At 42.3% G+C, this 18,104-nt stretch overlaps 2 protein-coding genes across 3 annotated transcripts in view; one reads left to right on the top strand and one right to left on the bottom strand.

Moving 5' to 3' along the window:
• PI4KA (phosphatidylinositol 4-kinase alpha) overlaps positions 1 to 18,104 on the top strand; it is a 293,423-nt gene that overhangs the window by 121,720 nt on the left and 153,599 nt on the right. For both annotated transcript variants that reach the window (XM_082244087.1, XM_082244086.1), the window contains exon 19: positions 6,906 to 6,956. In XM_082244087.1, coding sequence (XP_082100213.1) covers positions 6,906 to 6,956 — 51 coding nt within the window. The remainder of the gene's footprint in view (positions 1 to 6,905; positions 6,957 to 18,104) is intronic.
• Positions 9,787 to 15,932, bottom strand: SERPIND1 (serpin family D member 1). Its single transcript, XM_082243715.1, has 5 exons — positions 15,774 to 15,932; positions 14,725 to 15,610; positions 13,136 to 13,409; positions 11,706 to 11,850; positions 9,787 to 10,275 (listed from the first exon to the last, which is right to left on the bottom strand). Exons 2-5 carry the CDS (start codon positions 15,566 to 15,568, stop codon positions 10,084 to 10,086), a joined length of 1,455 nt encoding a protein of 484 aa, XP_082099841.1. The 5' UTR covers positions 15,569 to 15,610; positions 15,774 to 15,932; the 3' UTR covers positions 9,787 to 10,083.

Here is an 18,104-nt window from a genome sequence, read left to right as displayed (position 1 = left end):
AAGTTATGGTGCTAATCATTGAAAATTGATCACGCCTAATGTACTGACAGCCTATCTCACTTCTTGAGACCCTAACAAGCCAGGAAAGTACAAATGACCCCCAAATGACCCCTTTTTTGGAAAGTAGACATTCCAATGTATTTAATAAGAGGCATGGTGAGTTTTTTGAAGTTGTCATTTTTTCCCACAATTCTTTGCAAAATTAAATTTTTTTTTTTTTTTTTACAAAATTGTCATATTCAACAGGTTATTTCTCTCACATGGCATATGCATACTTACAACTACACCCCAAAACACATTCTGCTACTCCTCCTGAGTATGGCGATACCACATGTGTGAGACTTTTTTACAGCCTGGCCACATACAGAGGTCCAACATTGAAGTAGCACCTCCAGGCGTTCTCGGAGCATAAAATACACTTTTCATTTCTCAACCACCTATTACACTTTTGAAGGCCCTGGAGCACCAGCACAGTGAAAAAGCCCACTAAATGACCCCATTTTGGAAAGCAAACACCCCAACGTATAATCTATGAGGCATAATGAGTCTTTTGAACATGTCATTTTTTTCCAGAATCTTTCAGAAAATGTGGAAAAAAAATGAAAACACATTTTTTTTACACAAAGTTGTCCATTTATAAGATATTTCCAACACATAGCATGTACATAGCAAAAATGACACCCCAAAATACATTCTGCTACTCCTCCTGAGTATGGCGATACCACATGTGTGAGACTTTTACGCAGTCAGGTCACATACAGAGGCCCAACATGCAAAGACACATAGCATGCACATACCATGAATTACCATGAATTACACCCCACAATACATTCTGCTGAGCAAAGGGTAAACAAAAGCTTACCTGTAGTTTTAGAAGCGCAGTTGTCCACAGGGGTTGAGTCCAGGCAGCAGGCAGGGACTTGGTCAGCAACAGTGCATGCAATTCTCCAGGCAAGGATACCAGTCCAGTGTCAGTGCATGCGGCAGGTAGAGGCATGATGGTAGTCCTGTAGGCAGAAGTAGGGCCTCTGTCGGGATAGAATGGGGACAGGGGTAGAGGCTTCTCCCACCCAAATCGCTTTGAAGCCTCCGGGATCCAGACCCTAATCTGAGAAGAAGAAAAACAAAAAAAATTGTTTTCTTCATCCAGAAAAACAATTCTGGTCCCCTCACATATGTGAGACCCCTGTGGTATGAATCCCACTACTTCAAGAGGCAGGCAAAAATCGTGGTCAAACAGTCCAGGGTCAGTTCCAGAGCAGGCAGAGGTAGGTACAAAATCAGCAGGCAAAGGCATGGTCAAATAACAGTCCAGGGTCAGTTCCAGATCAGGCAGAGGTATGAACAGAATCAGCAGGCAGAAGCATGGTCAAAAAACAGGCCAGGGCAGTTCCGGAGCAGGCAGGCAAAGGCGTCGTTGAATAACAGTCCAGGGTCATTTCAGGAGCATACAGTGGCATAAGGGGTGAAAGCGGAGGACTACGTTTACCATACTAATAATTTAGACAAGTATGGTAATGGCGGAAACAGTCGTCTACACAGAGGCCTGGTTGGGAAGGACACTGGGGACAATAATAGCGGGTGTCTTTTCGAATTCCTGCCTTGGTACACACCCTACATTTTTTCTGCCGTTTTTGGTCTCTTTGTGTGGGAGGGATTTTACTGGGAAAATGGCGTTCAGACAGTCTGCTTATTACGTCAGATCTAATGTTTTCTGGTGGGCCGTTTGGAAATATGAGGGTTGTGAAGATTTCCTCCAGGTAATAAAGGAAGGGTTGGGGGCTTTCGGTGGATTTGCGGTATAAAATGTAGGAATTGTATATGGCAAAATGAAAAATATAAATTGCTACTTTTTTGTACCAATGATAGGTACGTCTTGTGGGTAGATAGGGTTCCATCATTTGGTCGTTGAAATCCACTCCCCCCATGAATAAGTTGTACTCATGTACACATGTTGGCTTTCGGACTGGGCCATTCCTTCGTCGGGATTCCACATAGTTGTCATTGTGGATCGAAGACCGTGCCACATGCAGGAGTCTTCTTTCTGTGAAGGTTTCGGAACAGGGGCAAACTGGTGTAGAAATTGTCTACGTACAGGTGGTAGCCTTTTTCAAGGAGAGGGTAAATGAGGTCCCAAACTACTTTCCCGCCTGATCCCATGTAGTCCGGACATTTAGGGGGATGCAGCTGGGTGTCCTTCCCTTCGTACACCCTGAAGGCATAGGTGTACCCTGTGGCTCGGTCACATAGTTTGTAAAGCTTCACACCATAGCGGGCCCGTTTGCTGGGAATGAATTGTTTGATGCCCAGCCTGCCGGTAAATTTCACAAGGGACTCATCCACACATATATTTTGGTCTGGGGTAAATAATAGAGGGAATATTTCTGAAAAATAATTTAGAAGTGGCCGAATTTTGAACAGCTTGTCAAATGCTGGGGAATTTCGGGGAGGGCACTGGGTATTGTCGTTGAAATGGAGGAACCTCATGATCATCAAATACCTGGCCCTGGGCATTACTGCAGAGTAGATGGGCATATGGTAGATTGGTTTGGTTGACCAATATGCTTGCAGTTCGTTTTTTTTATTGAGTCCCATGTTGAAGGTGAGGCCTAAAAATATCTTGAACTCCTCCACCGTTAGGTCTCTCCACTCAAAGGGACGGGAATAAAAAGATGTGGGGTTACTCTGGATAAATTGTTGTGCATACAGGTTGCACTGGGCCACAATGGACGTCAGCAGGTCCTCCGTAAAAATTAAACGGAAGTAGTCAATTGGGGCAAAGTTCTCCGTGTTGACCTGGACTCCTGGCTGGGCAGTGAAAGGGGGGATGATGTCTTCTCCTGAGTTGGGAGGAAGCCACAGGGGGTTCAGAAGGGCATAGGGAAGGCTGGCGTTGGTCCTAACCCTTTGGGGGCGAGGTGACACCCCACTTGAGCTTGGCCTTTCTTGCTGAGGCACTGCGGTGCTGATGGATGGCACTGCGGAGCTGGTGGATGGCACTGCGAAGCTGGTGGATGGCACTGCGGAGCTGGTGGATGGCACTGCCTCCTCCTCACCAGAACGCCTTAGTTTGGCAGGCGGGCAGTATTCCTCCTCGTCTGAGTCGGTCTGCGTCCCGCTGCTAATGACCGGCTCGTAATTTACTTCAGAGTCAGACTCTGACTCCGAAGATTCCGAAGCAGAAAGCTCCCTGTCCATGTCCTCACTGATGATATTGAAGGCCTCCTCGGCTGAGAAAATTTTTTTTGCCATCGTTGGTGACACTGATGGGCACGGTGAGACTGATGGGCACGGTTAAACTGGCTCACTGATGGGCACACTGATGGGTACACTGATGGGCTCTGTGGGCACACTGATGAGCACACTTATGAGCACTGATGAGCACGCTGATGAGCGCTGTGGGCACACTGAGCACTGGGCGGCACTGATGAGCACTGGGCGGCACTGATGAGCACTGGGCGGCACTGATGAGCACTGGGCGGCACTGATGAGCACTGGGCGGCACTGATGAGCACTGGGCGGGCACTGATGGGCACACTGGTGGGCACTGGGCGGCACAGATGAGCACTGGGCGGCACAGATGAGCACTGGGCGGCACAGATGAGCACTGGGCGGCACAGATGAGCACTGGGCGGGCACTGATGGGCACACTGGTGGGCACTGGTGGGCACTGGGCACACTGATGAGCACTGGGCGGCACTGATGAGCACTGGACGGCACTGATGAGCACTGGGCGGGCACTGATGGGCACACTGGGCACTGGTGGGCACTGATGAGCACTGGGCACACTGATCACTTGGCACACTGATGGCACACTGGTGGGCACACTGGTGGGCACTGGTGATCACTGGTGGGCACTTTTTTTTACACTTACGGTCTCTCCTCTCCTCACACTGCAGTCTGTGTGTGAGGAGGGAGAGCTGGCAATGAGTGATGATCTCAAATGTTTACATTTGAGATCATCTCTCATTGGATGCCTCGATCGTGCCGAATGGCCGCTGTGATTGGCCATTCGTCACGATCTGTGATTGGCTGTGTCCAAGGGACACGGCCAACACAGATTATCCCCGGTGCGCGCTCGCGGGAGCGCGCGGGGAGTCTGTTACTACCGAGGCAATGACAGATGATCTCATATGTTTACATATGAGATCATCTCTCATTGGATGCCTCGATCGTGACGAATGGCCGCTGTGATTGGCCATTCGTCTCGATCTGTGATTGGCTGTGTCCAAGGGACACGGCCAACACAGCTTTTGCCCGATGCGCGCTTGCGGGAGCGCGCAGAGGGCGTGTTTATGGGAGGCCGTTTAAAAACGGCCTCCCGAAAATTCAAGTCCGCGCTGCAGCCGTATATAGGCTGTAGCGCGGATGTGAGCTGGTTAAACCATTTACGTTGGCACTTGGCAGGTAAGATAATCCATATACATATTTTTGTCTATGCATGATGTGCAGGTTTACGGACTTGAGTACAGGTTTCTTTTTTTTTTTGGTGGATGGCATTAGCTGTTCTGATTGGCTTAACCTATGGGAAGGTGTGTTTTTATTAAGAGCATAATCAATGTATAACATATTTGGCTGTGACTAGTACTACTATGATAAGATTTTACTGCCCACTATGTTTTGGCATCTGTAGAATTTACTTTAGACTTTGACTGATTGTATGTTTATGCCAGTTTTAAGTTCAGGGCAAATATGACTGCAAGCTTTTGTGGAAGACAATGCGTGACTGATAGGTTTATGACATTCCATGGCAGGCTGTGTCAAGGTTCCCACCCACAGCATGCAGGCAATAGAGCAAAGTCCTGCAAGTAGTAGATAGGGAAACTCTAAACTGGATCACAATGTACATAGATCAATGTCCTGTTGATTCTTGTCCTGCAGCTAAGAATGATCACCCAACTGCAGCCTTTTACAGTGGGTATATAAAAGAATCCCCTCTTTAAAATAATCAGTTTGTTGATTTACAGCTTAAAATGAAGACAGACACAGTTTTTGTTTTAACCAGCTGTATTTCGCTGCAACTTTTAACATCCAAGTGAAAGATATAACACCAACATGTCAGAAAAAAAAAAATCGAAAACAGAATCACTGAGTTGGAAAAAGGATGACCCCCTTGTGTCAGTATTTTGTTGAACCACCTTTTGCTTTAACTACAGCCTTTAGCCCGTTTGGGATATGTCTGTACTAACTTTGCACATCTAGACTTTGCAATAGCTGCCCACTCTCAGAACTGCTCAAGTTCAATATTTTGCCCCATCCATTTTCCCTTCTATCCTGACAATTGCTTCAGTCCCTGCTGCAGAGAATCACCCCAATAACAGGATATTGCCACCTCCATGCTTTACTGTATGGATGGTGTTATTTGGATGGTGAGCTGTATTGGATTTCAACCGGCATATTGTTTGGTGTTGAAGCCAAAAAATTAAATTTTAGTCTTGTCTGACACTTTTTTTCTATGGGGTCTCAGGATCTTCAAGATACCTTTTGGCAAAGCTCAGTTATGACTGCATGTGGGCTTTCTTGAGGAGTGGCTTTTTTCTTGCAATCCTCCCATACAAGCTGCATTTGTGGAGAATTTGTGATATTGGTGTCACATGCACACAATGACCACTCTTTGTGTTAAATTTCTGCAACTGCTACCAAGCTCTGTCATCAGTTTCCTCCTGGCTCTTTCATCCAGTTTGGAGCAGTGTCCTGATCCAGGGAGGGTCTGTGCTGTACCAAGTACCTTCTACTTCTTAATGAAATACTTCACTGTGCTTCTAGGCATTGTTAAAACCTTTGACATTTTTTGTATCTATCTCCTGACTTGTGCCTGTCCACAACTTTATCCTTAATCTTTTGACAGTGCCTTGCCACCCATAGTTGATTGTTTGCTTTAGTTGCACTACCAGGGACGGAAGTGCTCTAGGAAAGCTCTTTTCATGCTGAGCTAATCAACATGACCGCAGCTGATCACAGTTGAAAGTCAAATGGCTTTGTGTGCCATTGAGAAGCTGATGATTAGCTACACCTAATTGCGTTTATAAGTCATTTTTAGGAGGAGGTGGTCCTATTTCCAGCTCAGTGATTCTGTTTTTGTTTTTTTTTAATTATTTTTGTGTCTTTCACTTGCATGTTATAAGTTGAACTGAGTAAACACTGGATAAAACAAAAACCGTGCCTGTCTTCATTTCAGGCTGCAAAGCAACAAAATATTTATTTTACGGGGGGTGGTGATTCTTTTCTGTACCCACTTTTTTTTTCTTTTACGGACACGGATGACACTTGTGTCATCCGGTCCGTATGTCCGCATATCATCCCATCCTTTTGATGATGATATACGGACATAATGTATGTGTGACACCGCTGACATCCGATTTACCGTCCTTTCCGTTTTTTAAACAGAAGAAAAAATAGGGTTCTGTTCCGTTCCAAAAAACGGAACAGAACTGAAAAGGACGAAAATCGGATGTCAGCGGATTGTCATCCGCTGACATCCGCAATGCCATTGACATACATTATGTCCGTATATCATCCGTAAAAAAATAGGATGATATACGGACATGCGGAACGCCGGTGTGAAAGAGCCCTTATTTTAACTTCACCCAAACTTAAGAAGCAATGAGGAAAAGGCAAGCTTTCAATCTTCCATCTTGTTTCTTTAAACATACCTTAGGTGTGAACCAAAACATATTTGCAAACTGTTGGGTGACAGCGGTGCGCAAGCGCACCTAACTAAATTTAGGATAACTGTGTATTCAAAGGCATGCAAACAGCAAGTAAAGATTGCATGTAGCCAGATATAGAACTAAAGTTCATGGAATCTGTTCTATAACTTGTCTTGATGCAACCTTCAGCCTTTTTTTTTTTTTCTTAAGCGAAAAAATCATATTTTCTCTAATTATTCTTCCTTTTGTTTGCAGGCATCTAGTAGTGCAGGAAACCTTGGAGTCCTAATTCCTGTCATTGCTGTGGTGAGTATTGATAAGCACAGTTATCTATGAGAAACATTTTAGGATGTTTAGTTTAGAGGTAAAAGATTCACACGTCTGTCAATGATATGTGACAATTGGTTTGTGCTTTGAATTGGGTTGCTCTTTTATAGCAGCAATTCTTTATCAATTAGTGGTGTATTTACCTTTAGTGAAGTTGCGTTTTAATAAATTCCCCTGACCTCTTCAGTGCAGTCCATTTGGGATAATTTCTACCTTTTTACTTGATCCAACAGTTTCTACTCTCTCAAAGTCCTGGCCAGTCCCACTTTATATTATGAATGCATTCTGTGGCCCTACCATTCCTAGGGGTAGCTGTACTCGTAGTGATTTCCAGTGGTCCCTTATACTGTGGCTGACTCATAGGAATGAATGAATGCACTGTCTGGGTTTTTTTTCCCCCTTTGTAGCCCATTGGAGACATTTCTCTTCACTTCTGCCTGGTAGACGTGAATCAGAGAAAATGTCTCCTAAGTGAAAGAAATCCACTCTTTGGCAACTGTTACTGCAACAAGTGTCCCCATTGAAAGGCTTAGCTACTATTATTGCTCAGGTGACATATCAAAATTTGAATTCTTACTAGGTTACTAGGAAGAAGGGAGAGGTTGGTTCTCAGTGGTGCAATGAAATAAAAACTTTAAAGGGTTGCTCTAACTCTTCCCATTGCTATTCAAAATAAAACAACATAAACTTCAACATCATAGCTCCCTAGAAACCAGTTTTATCAACTCAATTTTATTATATTATGTTCTGCATGTCTTTATTAAATATTGTTTTTTTTTTTTCATTTGAACCTGTCCCTGCAGATGTATTTAAAATTTATATTAATGTGCTTTAAATTACTATAAAATTTAATTTAAAACTTAGATCAATGTACTTTATTGTACTTGTGTGATGTAAATCATAAAATACCCATTCTGCAATTTATTAGTTAGGCATGAAAATCCAGTCCATGAAATATTTATTTTTATAGTCAAGCTGACAATCCTGGTGAAAAAAATTGGACAAATGGATTAAACCCTCAGATGTTTGTGCATCATTTTGAAGCCCAAGTGCAAATTTATTTGTAGCAACTGCAGATGAAGTGAATGTGCATCAATGCACCTAAGTTCTTAGACATACCAGTTATTCTGAGTACTACTAGAGCTGCTTGGAAGTCAATGTATGCTCAAATAAATCTCATATAAATGAATGCTTAAGTAACAGCACTTTTGACAGTGTCTAGAGCTGACCTGCCTCCTCCACAACATTGCTATTGGCCCGTGATTGTGATACTGGCTAAAAGGAAGTTCCTGAAAGTGCGCGATGGCATGCTAGGTTTTAAAATTGCCTTAAAGTGTCAAAATTTGAATATTTGAGTATCTCCTGGGATTTGGGGCTGCTTGGGTACACTTTTCAAGTGACAACGACACAAATAATTTGAAAATTGTGATTACTGACTACTATTTTAAACTGAGAATATAAAGGGAGAAACTGGGAATGTTAGGGGATAATTCTCCAGAAGGATGCTCACAGATGTTTCTTTTCTTTAGAACTGCAAATTTAAATTTGTGAATTGATTGTTGTTTTCGGTCCATAGCTGTCAAAATAAGAGTGGCCCAGAAGTATTTTCCCCCTTCTTCCTTTTTGCTGCCCCTGCACTTTTTACTATCTTGTTTCAGTATAGTTGTTTTATCTTGGTATATGCCCTTTTGGAGTCATCTTACATAGTTAGTCAGGTTGAAAAAAAAGACACATCTGGCTCAACCAATAAAAAGAAAAAAAAGAAAAAAACAGTATTGAAAACCCAACCATACAATCCCATATACACAATCCTATACCCACAGTTGATCCAGAGGAAGGCGAAAAAAAAACCCAGCAAAGCATGATCCAATTGGCTACAGCAGGGGAAAAAAATTCCTTCCTGATTGGATATTCCCTGGATCAACTTTACCTATAAATATTAGTACCCACTTATATTAAGTACACCAGGAAAGAACCCAGGCATTTTTAAAAGTAATCTAGTGAGCTAGCCAGAACCAACTCTGGAGGGAGTCTATTCCACATTTTCACAGCTCTTAGGATGAAGAAACCTTTCCGTATTTGGAGACAAAATCTGTTTTCCTCTAGACGTAAAGAGTGCCCCCTTGTCCTCTGTGTTGACCTTAAAGTGAATAACTCAACAGCAAGTTCACTATATGGACCCCTCATGTATTTATACATGATGATCATATCCCCCCTTAATCTCCTCTTCTGAAGAGAGAATAAATTCAGTTCCTCTAATCTTTTCTCCTCTAATCTTTTCTCATAGCTGAGCTCCTCCAAGCTTCTTATCAGTTTGGTTGCCCTTCTCTGCACTTTCTCCAGTTCCCCGATATGTTGGTTTCTTCAGAGTAAAAGTTCAATGTAAAAAAAAAAGGAAGACATTTTATGGACCAGATTATTACAAAAAAAAAGTGGTTATTTAGAGGTAATGGAGTTTATACGATTTAACACTGTATACCCAACTCTTTTGCAACTATTCAGTTTAAGAGCTCAGAGGACACTTGACGTGGGGTCAATGGTTACGCTGGTAGAAGGAGAGCAAATATTTATCAAGCTTGCATAAACCCAGCAGTTCAACAATATCCCAGCCCAAGCCGTTAGTTGATCAGTCTTTCTATGTTGATTTTAGATAATTCCCCTTCCAACTTGCTGTTAAGACTTACTCTACATTAAGTTGACAAACGCCTAGATTGCAAACTTTTATTATTCATTGGCAGAATTTTGAAAAATGTATTGACTACTTCACATGGTATAGTTCACAATAATATAATATACAGCTTGGCCTTCTTGCAAACAAGTGTCTCTAATAAACAGGTCTGTATTGCAAAGTGACAAATCTGTTTTTCTATATGACATTGTAGCAAATACAATTGAATTCTACGTTTTTAAGGTCATTATACATTTTGACAAAAGTGAACATTCTAGCAGCTGAATCTGTAATTCTTTATGTGCTGTTCCTGATAAAGACTATTTTACACTTATGTCTGATGAGCATACTGAATAGGCATTTTGTATGTAGTTGCCCTTCTCCGCTACATAAATAGTAAAATTATCATAAAGCCCAGTGCTTAGTTGTGAGAGCAGTTCAAGACTTAGTGGGGTTGGACACTCTTCCACAGAAAATAAGGCAATTGGTGCGATGTTCATAGATGAAAAAAAGGAAGGGACGGTCCACAATGACGCGTGTCTGTACGGAAAGTGGCGTAAAGCCCACAGTGGTAACACTGGCAGCTTGTGTTCCTTCTTCGTTCACGGTGATGCTGCCTTGTTGTTGAAACTGCAAAGTGGTTTGTTAGAGAGAACAGTTAGAAAAGCACTCTGGACATAGATACAAAATGACATTGATTATTTTAGTGATTCTGACCTGTGTTGTGTTCTGATGCAAACAGAAGCCAATTAACGCAAGCCTATAGTTTGCTCCAGCATGCTGCCATAAAGTAATCAAATTGTGTAGAATACTATATAGTAAGGGCTATTGCTAGGTAATGTGGCCTGTTCTAATTTTTAAACATATGCTATTTAGGAAAAACATTTTTGCCTTAAACAGGAAGTAAACCCTCCTCTGCAAGTTGTACCTATAGGTAAGCCTATGATAAGGCTTACCTATAGGTACTGTATATATCTCCTAAACATGTACCGTTTAGGAGATATTTACCTTACATGCAGCCAGTGACGTCACTGGCGCATGCGCTCTGAAGGAACGGCGGCTCGTGCCATTCCTTCAGAGCCCCGTGCCGTGACCGTCGGCTCCCGCACGCGTGCGCGGGAGTGACGTCATCGCGGCTCCGGCCAGTCGGATGCCGTGATCCCGGAAGACGGGCGACTGGACATGTCGCCCGTCATAGAGGTAAACAGGCGGCACGGCGGGGGCTCGTTCTAAGGTAAGTATTTCATAATGAGCTAGTATGCGATGCATACTAGCTCATTATGTGTTTCTCTTGCAGGGTGAAAAAAAAAAAAATATGTGAGTTTACAACCTCTTTAACTTTTTATTCTCTAATTGTAGCTATTGCTATAGGATTTCCTTTAGAAGATTTGCAATCTTCGAAACAAACAAGGGAATAGGAGCAGCCATGTAATTTGCAGCTTTGCCTAGAAATTACACCAAGTTGTTGCAGACACCAACTATGTAGTAAAGTAGTTATTTATACAAGCAATTATTGGCATGTTTGAGACAAAATATCAAATAAATGTGTTTTCTTGGCCTCTAGTGAAGGTGTTTTTTTTCTGAGATGTAGAATAAACTGCAGACAGCAGCAACCACAGCAAAAAAATTAGATGATGGCACACCGCAAAAGATAGGACTGTATTTGACCAATAGTAGTAAATGCTAACTGTTGTGATGGACAACACAAACTGTTCTTCTTTCATGAAAATTATATACATGTATAATTTTTTTTTAAATAATATGCATATAAGAGTCCATTCAGACTAGCGCGACTTGGTCGCCTGACAAGTCGCGGTCGGTCGCTCGCCATTGAGTAGTACAGGACCCGTTCTAATAGGAGCGACACAAGTCGCTCCGACTTAGAAAAAGGGTCCTGTACTACTTTGGGGGACCTGGATGCGACTTGCATTGACTTCAATTATATGAAGTCTGTGCAAGTCGCGCCAAAGTCGCGGTGCATGCTGTACACCGCAACGTCGTGTTGCGCCAGTCTGAATGGGCTGTAAGAGGCTTATGTCTGACAAGCTGAAGATACTTACCAGGCCAATGTTGATATCTTCATTAGTAATGCCTGAGAAGTCTGCCTTGGCAGTGAACACATCCTTCACTCCCATGTTGCTGAGCACTTCCTTTAAGTTATAGTTCTTTTCCAGCTTAAAGCGAGGGAGATAAATATCCCTTGTCCTGGGAACAGATATAAAATAGCTTAATTTTGCCATGTAACCTAAATGATATAAATAAATTTGTAAATGTATATAAATAATGATCTTAGGAAATCTGAAAGGATAACTTTACTTTTAGTACCTCCCCAAGTCTTAAACCTATATCTCCAATACCCTGACTACTGGGACCTTACAGCCTCTCCACAGCGAATTTCTCAGCTAGGCTCTGCTTCTCAATTCTTCATTCATTCCAATGGAAAGTCCACCAACGATGAAGGCCACAAGTCATTTACTTTTCCATAAGTATAAATTAAGCTCTTGGTAAACTTGAGGTGTACAGAAGCAGATTTTATGTTTTTTTATTTGTTTTATCAGGATGCTGTAAAGCGGGATTAAACCCAAAACCAAAAATGTAATATATTGCAGCTTATCAATCATTCGATGTTGTGGCTGCATTCATTTTCCTTTTTTTAGGCTTCTTTTCCCTTGTGATCCTGCCAGTAACACAACTCCTAAATTAGTGTGCCTTTACTCTGGATGAAGGAGCAGCAGAGACACCTTTTGGATGACAGCATTGTCAGTCTGCAGTAGAAGGTAGATTTAGATGTATTAGCAGATTTTGATACCCTAAACAAAATGAAGCCCCAAGCTCCTGCTAACACCTTCTAAGCAGTTACAGCAACTGTTTTGTTCCTTTTGTAAAGGTTTTACATAGATAAAAGCTGATTATTGTAAGCACCCCTGTCAGTGGCAAATGGTTTATCTCAATCCCCTAGCTGCTACATCTGCACAACAGCTTGTTTTGTTCTGAAAAACAACAGACTTACTAGCTGGATCACCAGCTGGGAATAAATGAAGGAAAGCCTGAAAAATAGAACTAATGCGGCCACCACATGCAGTTAAAGTTAAAGGTAAGCTGCAGTTTAAAATTTGCTTTTTGGCTTATTACAACCTTAACTGGCCATATAAGTAGCAGATTTGCTTCATGGGTGACACTTTTGGAACTGTCATTGAAAAGTCGAGGAAAGTAGGTGAAAAATTGTTTACTGATCTGATGCAGCTGCATTTAAAGTATTCTGACAGCTGCCTGCATCGGCTGTCAGAATACAATTGCCTGGCAGGGGGATTTGTCCATCTGTGCTGCATAGCATAGATAAAGGAATCTCTTAGATTTTTGCTAATTAGCCTACAGCTTGAAAAAAAATGATATTAGTGTATGGTCATCTATAGACGTCAGGATAGTGTCCTGCAACAAAATGGTGAACAACTGTGCTGGTGCATATTTTTATAACTTTTTGCAGGCTTACCTGTTTGTCATAATTTTCTGCCATTTTTCTACCACATGTGAATTGAGCTGCTTCTCAAGGAGTTTCATGCCAGACAGTTTATGTGGCATAGCTATTAGCATGCTGATGTTTCCAACATATGGCAGCTGCAGAACATCACAGTCCAGTTCAGAATCTACAGCTACTAAGAAGTTTCCCTTGGTCTTCATCATGGGCACTTTCACAACTTCTTTGTCACTCACACGGAAATTTGCATTATGGGTATACTCTGTTGGAAACTTATTCTCCCAAGTTCCTATTACAAAAAAAAGAAATATTTTTTTTTTCATCTGTATGCCATTAATTTATATGCAGGATTTACATTTGATATACACTGTAGTTGTGAAAATGACAGCTGTATTGCATTACTATGAACTATGCTCACAGTCTTAGATTTATATAACCTTTTGAGAAAACATAAACTGTATCGTTGACCTTTCCTCCTAAAAGTGCTGTTTGCCTGATATCCATGCTGATTCTATAGATTTTATTTCATCCTTGACCTAGAACAGGCATTTCCAACCTGCGGCCCGCAACCCCAGGCAATGCGGTCCACTGCCCGCTGACATTTTTTTTTTTTGCTGGGGAAGGAAAGAAGTCAGGTCGGGGACACGGCCACAGCAGTTTCCAACTAACGGTAGGCAGAGGCTGCCTCAGAGGGAAGGGGAGCATTGTCCAGTGTTTCTGACTCCTACCACCATGACCACTTCAAATCACTGAAGTGATCATGGTGGTTTAGAGTGTTCCTTTATTATCTCTCAGAAGAAGTAAACCTCTGTATACTAATTTCATTTAATTTGATCATCCTCTAGTTGTGTTAAATTAGTGCGGGGGGGGGGGGGGGGCGCGGCGGCGCAGGAAGAGCACGGCAGCATTCTATTACTTATATGCGGCCCGAGAAAATTTATCTTCACTCAATGTGGCCCAGAGAAGCCAAAAGGTTGGACACCCATGACCTAGAACAAGTATGCAGATCAGGAGGTATGGTTTTGTTCTGACTTCTTTGCTGTGTGCTTGGGCTGGTCATAGATGGATCGCTCCCCATCCACACATTCAAGGTGAATGGAGAAATCTTCTCTGCTGATGCATTCTGACAGCTGGGACTCCTGCTGTTAGAATAAACTGATCAGCACTGCCAATTAAAAATTTCCATCTGTCCCATTCGAGAGAAGCCAAGCGTAGACCAGCGTCTCTCAAGCAGGAATGGCCATAGATGGACCTAATTTTGATCCAGCTTTGCTCTGGGTGAATGGCTTAAAGTTTTGAAGCCACAAACAGCCAGGTAACTAGGAGTTTCAATAGGAGATCTGCATTGGCAGTCTGCATGTTGCTCTCAGTACAGGGGTATTTTAACCTAGTATCCGTTTCATCCTTTCCGGAAATTCTAAAGTAATTAAGTAGCAGCATGGTTTTGGTGTGGATTCTTATATAATTCACTGTGTTTATAGCTAATATAGCCAACTGGCTATTGCAATGTTTTATTTAGTATATGTACAGAAGGCCCTCTCCCACACTAAAATGTTCTAATATAATGCATAAACTTAAATTAGTCAGCTACTAGAAATTCTTACCTTTGAAGTAGATGCAGTTTACAAGTAACAACAGAAGATCTGGGCTAAGATTTGAGAGTGCTTCTTTAATCAGGCCTTTGGTGAGCTTGTGAATGCGTTGGTTGATCTTACTAAGGAATGCTTTATCCTCAAAGTCACCAATCTGAGCCTCTGCAAAGTAGTAGTTTTTCAAATTATTCTGAAAGTCCTCCCTAATGGCAAAGTCTTTTTCTATGTAGAGGTCATTGACTGCTCTTAAAATATAGCCAAAGTTTCTGCGGAAGAGTCTGTGAGTTAATTTACGAAAGACTTCATGAACTGTGAAGATGTCATATTTTGAACTGGCATTAATGAAATCCTTGAAGCCTAAAGTAGATAGAATTTGGCTCTGAGTCTGCCCCTTTGTACCCAGTGACACTGTAGCCAGTGCTGTAGATACACCTACAGGGGCTAATAGGATGTTTTCAGTTGCATTTGTGGTTTCTTTTATGGCCCGGTAAAGATCATAGCCGAAATTGGCATTGATTATGTTCAGCCTTTGAATTCTTGTTTTTCCTGGGAAAAGTTCATATATATTCCCTGTTATTTTTTCAGTACTCTTGATCTCTGGAAGAACATCAATGATGTCTGTATAATCTTCATCTTCACCAAGTATTTTTTCAAAATCCAGATAGTCTTCTTCATCATCTCCAGGAATGAGGTCGTTGGTCACAGTGTCATCCTGAAGGCTTTCTGCATATTGGGGTGAAACACTTCGTGCTCCTAAAGCTCCACTTCTGCCCTCATAATGATCAATCAGGTCTTTAACACCACATAATGCCGAAGAAATCAGTAGTAAACTTGTGGTAAAGTAGAGGAGATTCATTTTGGAAGCCACTGAGCTTGGGATTTGGAACACCAGAGTCAGCTGTGTAAGAGGAATATAAAAGTTAGAAAAGCGGACTTAGCTACATTTTGCTGTTTGCAGATGTAAGATGGTAATGATTGATAGCATAGCAACGGTATAGTAAACATTGAATTATGCATCCTATTCACTTATATCAATCATGCTTTCTGAAAAATGTCCTTACCTGACAGCCCTGGTGACTATTCCTAGTCCTAGAATATGTCAAATGCACTAAAAAGAGCTAAAACATAACCTTTGCCACCCACAGAGTAAACAGCATACTTCAAACAGACAGAGAAATGCTTGGTCAGCCAAAGTCCTTTCCTTCTGCTGGGGCCCCCCTGGTTCCCTCCCTTCTACCCACCCCTTCTTTATTTCCGGTATTCAGCAGACCACTTTACAATAACAAACGGCTCGACATTAACATTCTGTCTTTGCAGGAAATATGTTACTGAATTAAATATTGTTTTTATTTCACATTAACCACTTAAGCCCCGGAAGATTTTACCCCCTTCCTGACCAGGGGGTATTTTGCGATTCGGCACTGCGTGACTTTAAAGGACAATTGCGCGGTCGTGCGACGCTGTACCTAAACGAATTTAAAGTCCTTTTTTTCCCCACAAACAGAGCTTTCTTTTGGTGGTATTTGATCACCTGTGCGATTTTTACTTTTTGCGCTATAAACAAAAAAAGAGCGTAAATTTTTCAAAAACAACAATATTTTTCACAATTTTTTTTATATGAAATTCCCCCCCCAAAAAATCTAAATTTTTTAACATTTTTGGCCAATTTGTTTTCTGCTACATATGTTTGGTAAAAAAAAAATCGCAAAAAGCGTATTTTGATTTGTTTGCGCAAAAGTTATTGCGTTTACTAAGGGAAAGATTTTTGTAATTTTTGTTGTTTTTTTTTTAACGCGTAATGGTGGCGATCTGCGATTTTTTTTTGCAGTACTGCGACATTGCGGCCGACAGATCGGACCCTTGACTGACATTTTTGACACTTTTGGGGTTACCAGTGACATTACTGCAGTAATCAGTGCTATACATATGAACTGTTACTGCAAAATGACACTGGCAGGGAAGGGGTTAACTTTATTGGGGAAGGAGGGGTTAAGGGTGTCCCTAGGGGCGTGCTTTTTACTGTGATTGGACATGGCTACTAGTGTAGGAACAGCGATCAACGGTCCTACATAGTAGAACCGTATGATCACCATTCCTACACAGGGGAGAATGACAGGTGGCTTGTTTACATTCCCTTCACGGAGGACGATCGCGAGTGACCGGCGGACATCGGGTCCGTCGGTCACACGCACTGACTTCCCAGGGAACGAGACAGGGCGCACGCTCGCCCGCTATTGGCTCACAAGGAAGTGACAGGCTAGTGACGTATATATACGTCACTTTGCCTGGCCGGGGCTGACTGCCGACGTATATCGTCGTGCGGCGGTCGGCAACCGGTTAAAACCTCAGAGGTAGTGAGGAGATGATAATGTGTGTGTATCTATCTTTGTTAAAATATTTTATCAACTTCTGGCTCCTAATGATGCCACAACATGCCCCAATATATTTCTTTGTCTGATGAACTGCCTCAATATAGATCTCTGAAGTAAACCAAGGATTAAAATTTCTTATCTGTAGATGTCCTCTCCTCCCCTCTGTTGTTTTTGGTCTCTTTGTTGCTCAATTCAGCATCCTCTTCCATGTCCTCCTTCTGTATGTAAAACTAGAAGTTTTAAGCCTGCCATAGACGGGTTGCAGGAAAGAACATTGCTCAATTCTCCCATCAACATGGTTGATGGTTCTCCCAGTGAGAACACAGCGTTTAATGCTAGTGGCTGTAACAGCCGCTAGCAATAATCACATGTAAAATCAGACTGCCTGGTTGTACCTAGGTTGGTGCATTCAGCCTGCCCGTACATGATTCAAGCTGTCTATGGCCGGCTTTAGTGTTGGATATTTAATTTCCACAGTGGAATGCAATGTAATACATTATGCACTCTACCAAAGCACCTATGAAATTGTTCAACTGTCCTTGTTATTGAGACTTTAAATTTATCATATTGCTGGAAGAGCCATGTTTCAACATGGGATGGAAAGATGGTCTAGATATACTGTAGACCAGAGGTGCCAAACCCCTCTGGTGTGACCCGGGACCACCTGCTCTGGGATGGCAGGTCGGCAAGCCCAGATTGCGGGTTCCTCACCCGCCATTCCAGAGCATCAGTGTTCTGAATAAAACTGGCGCTAGAGGAAGCATGGCAGTGGAGGGAGCAGAGCCGCATAAGCCGATGTACAACATGGCACCTCATGGCAAAGAACTCTCTGAGGATCTGAGAAAAAGAATTGTTGCTCTACTTAATGATGGCCTAGGCTATAAGAAGATGGCCAAGTCCCTGAAACTGAGCTGCAGCACGGTGGCAAAGACCATACAGTGGTTCCTCTCAGAACAGGCCTCGCCATAGTCGATCAAAGAAGTTGAGTGCGCATTGCTGCAGAGTTTGAAGGGGTGGGGG

Source organism: Pelophylax lessonae (genome assembly GCF_965119305.1).
Source record: "Pelophylax lessonae genome assembly, chromosome: 1".
Classification (NCBI taxonomy): Eukaryota; Metazoa; Chordata; class Amphibia; order Anura; family Ranidae; genus Pelophylax; species Pelophylax lessonae.
This window is presented reverse-complemented; position numbering and strand designations above follow the sequence as displayed.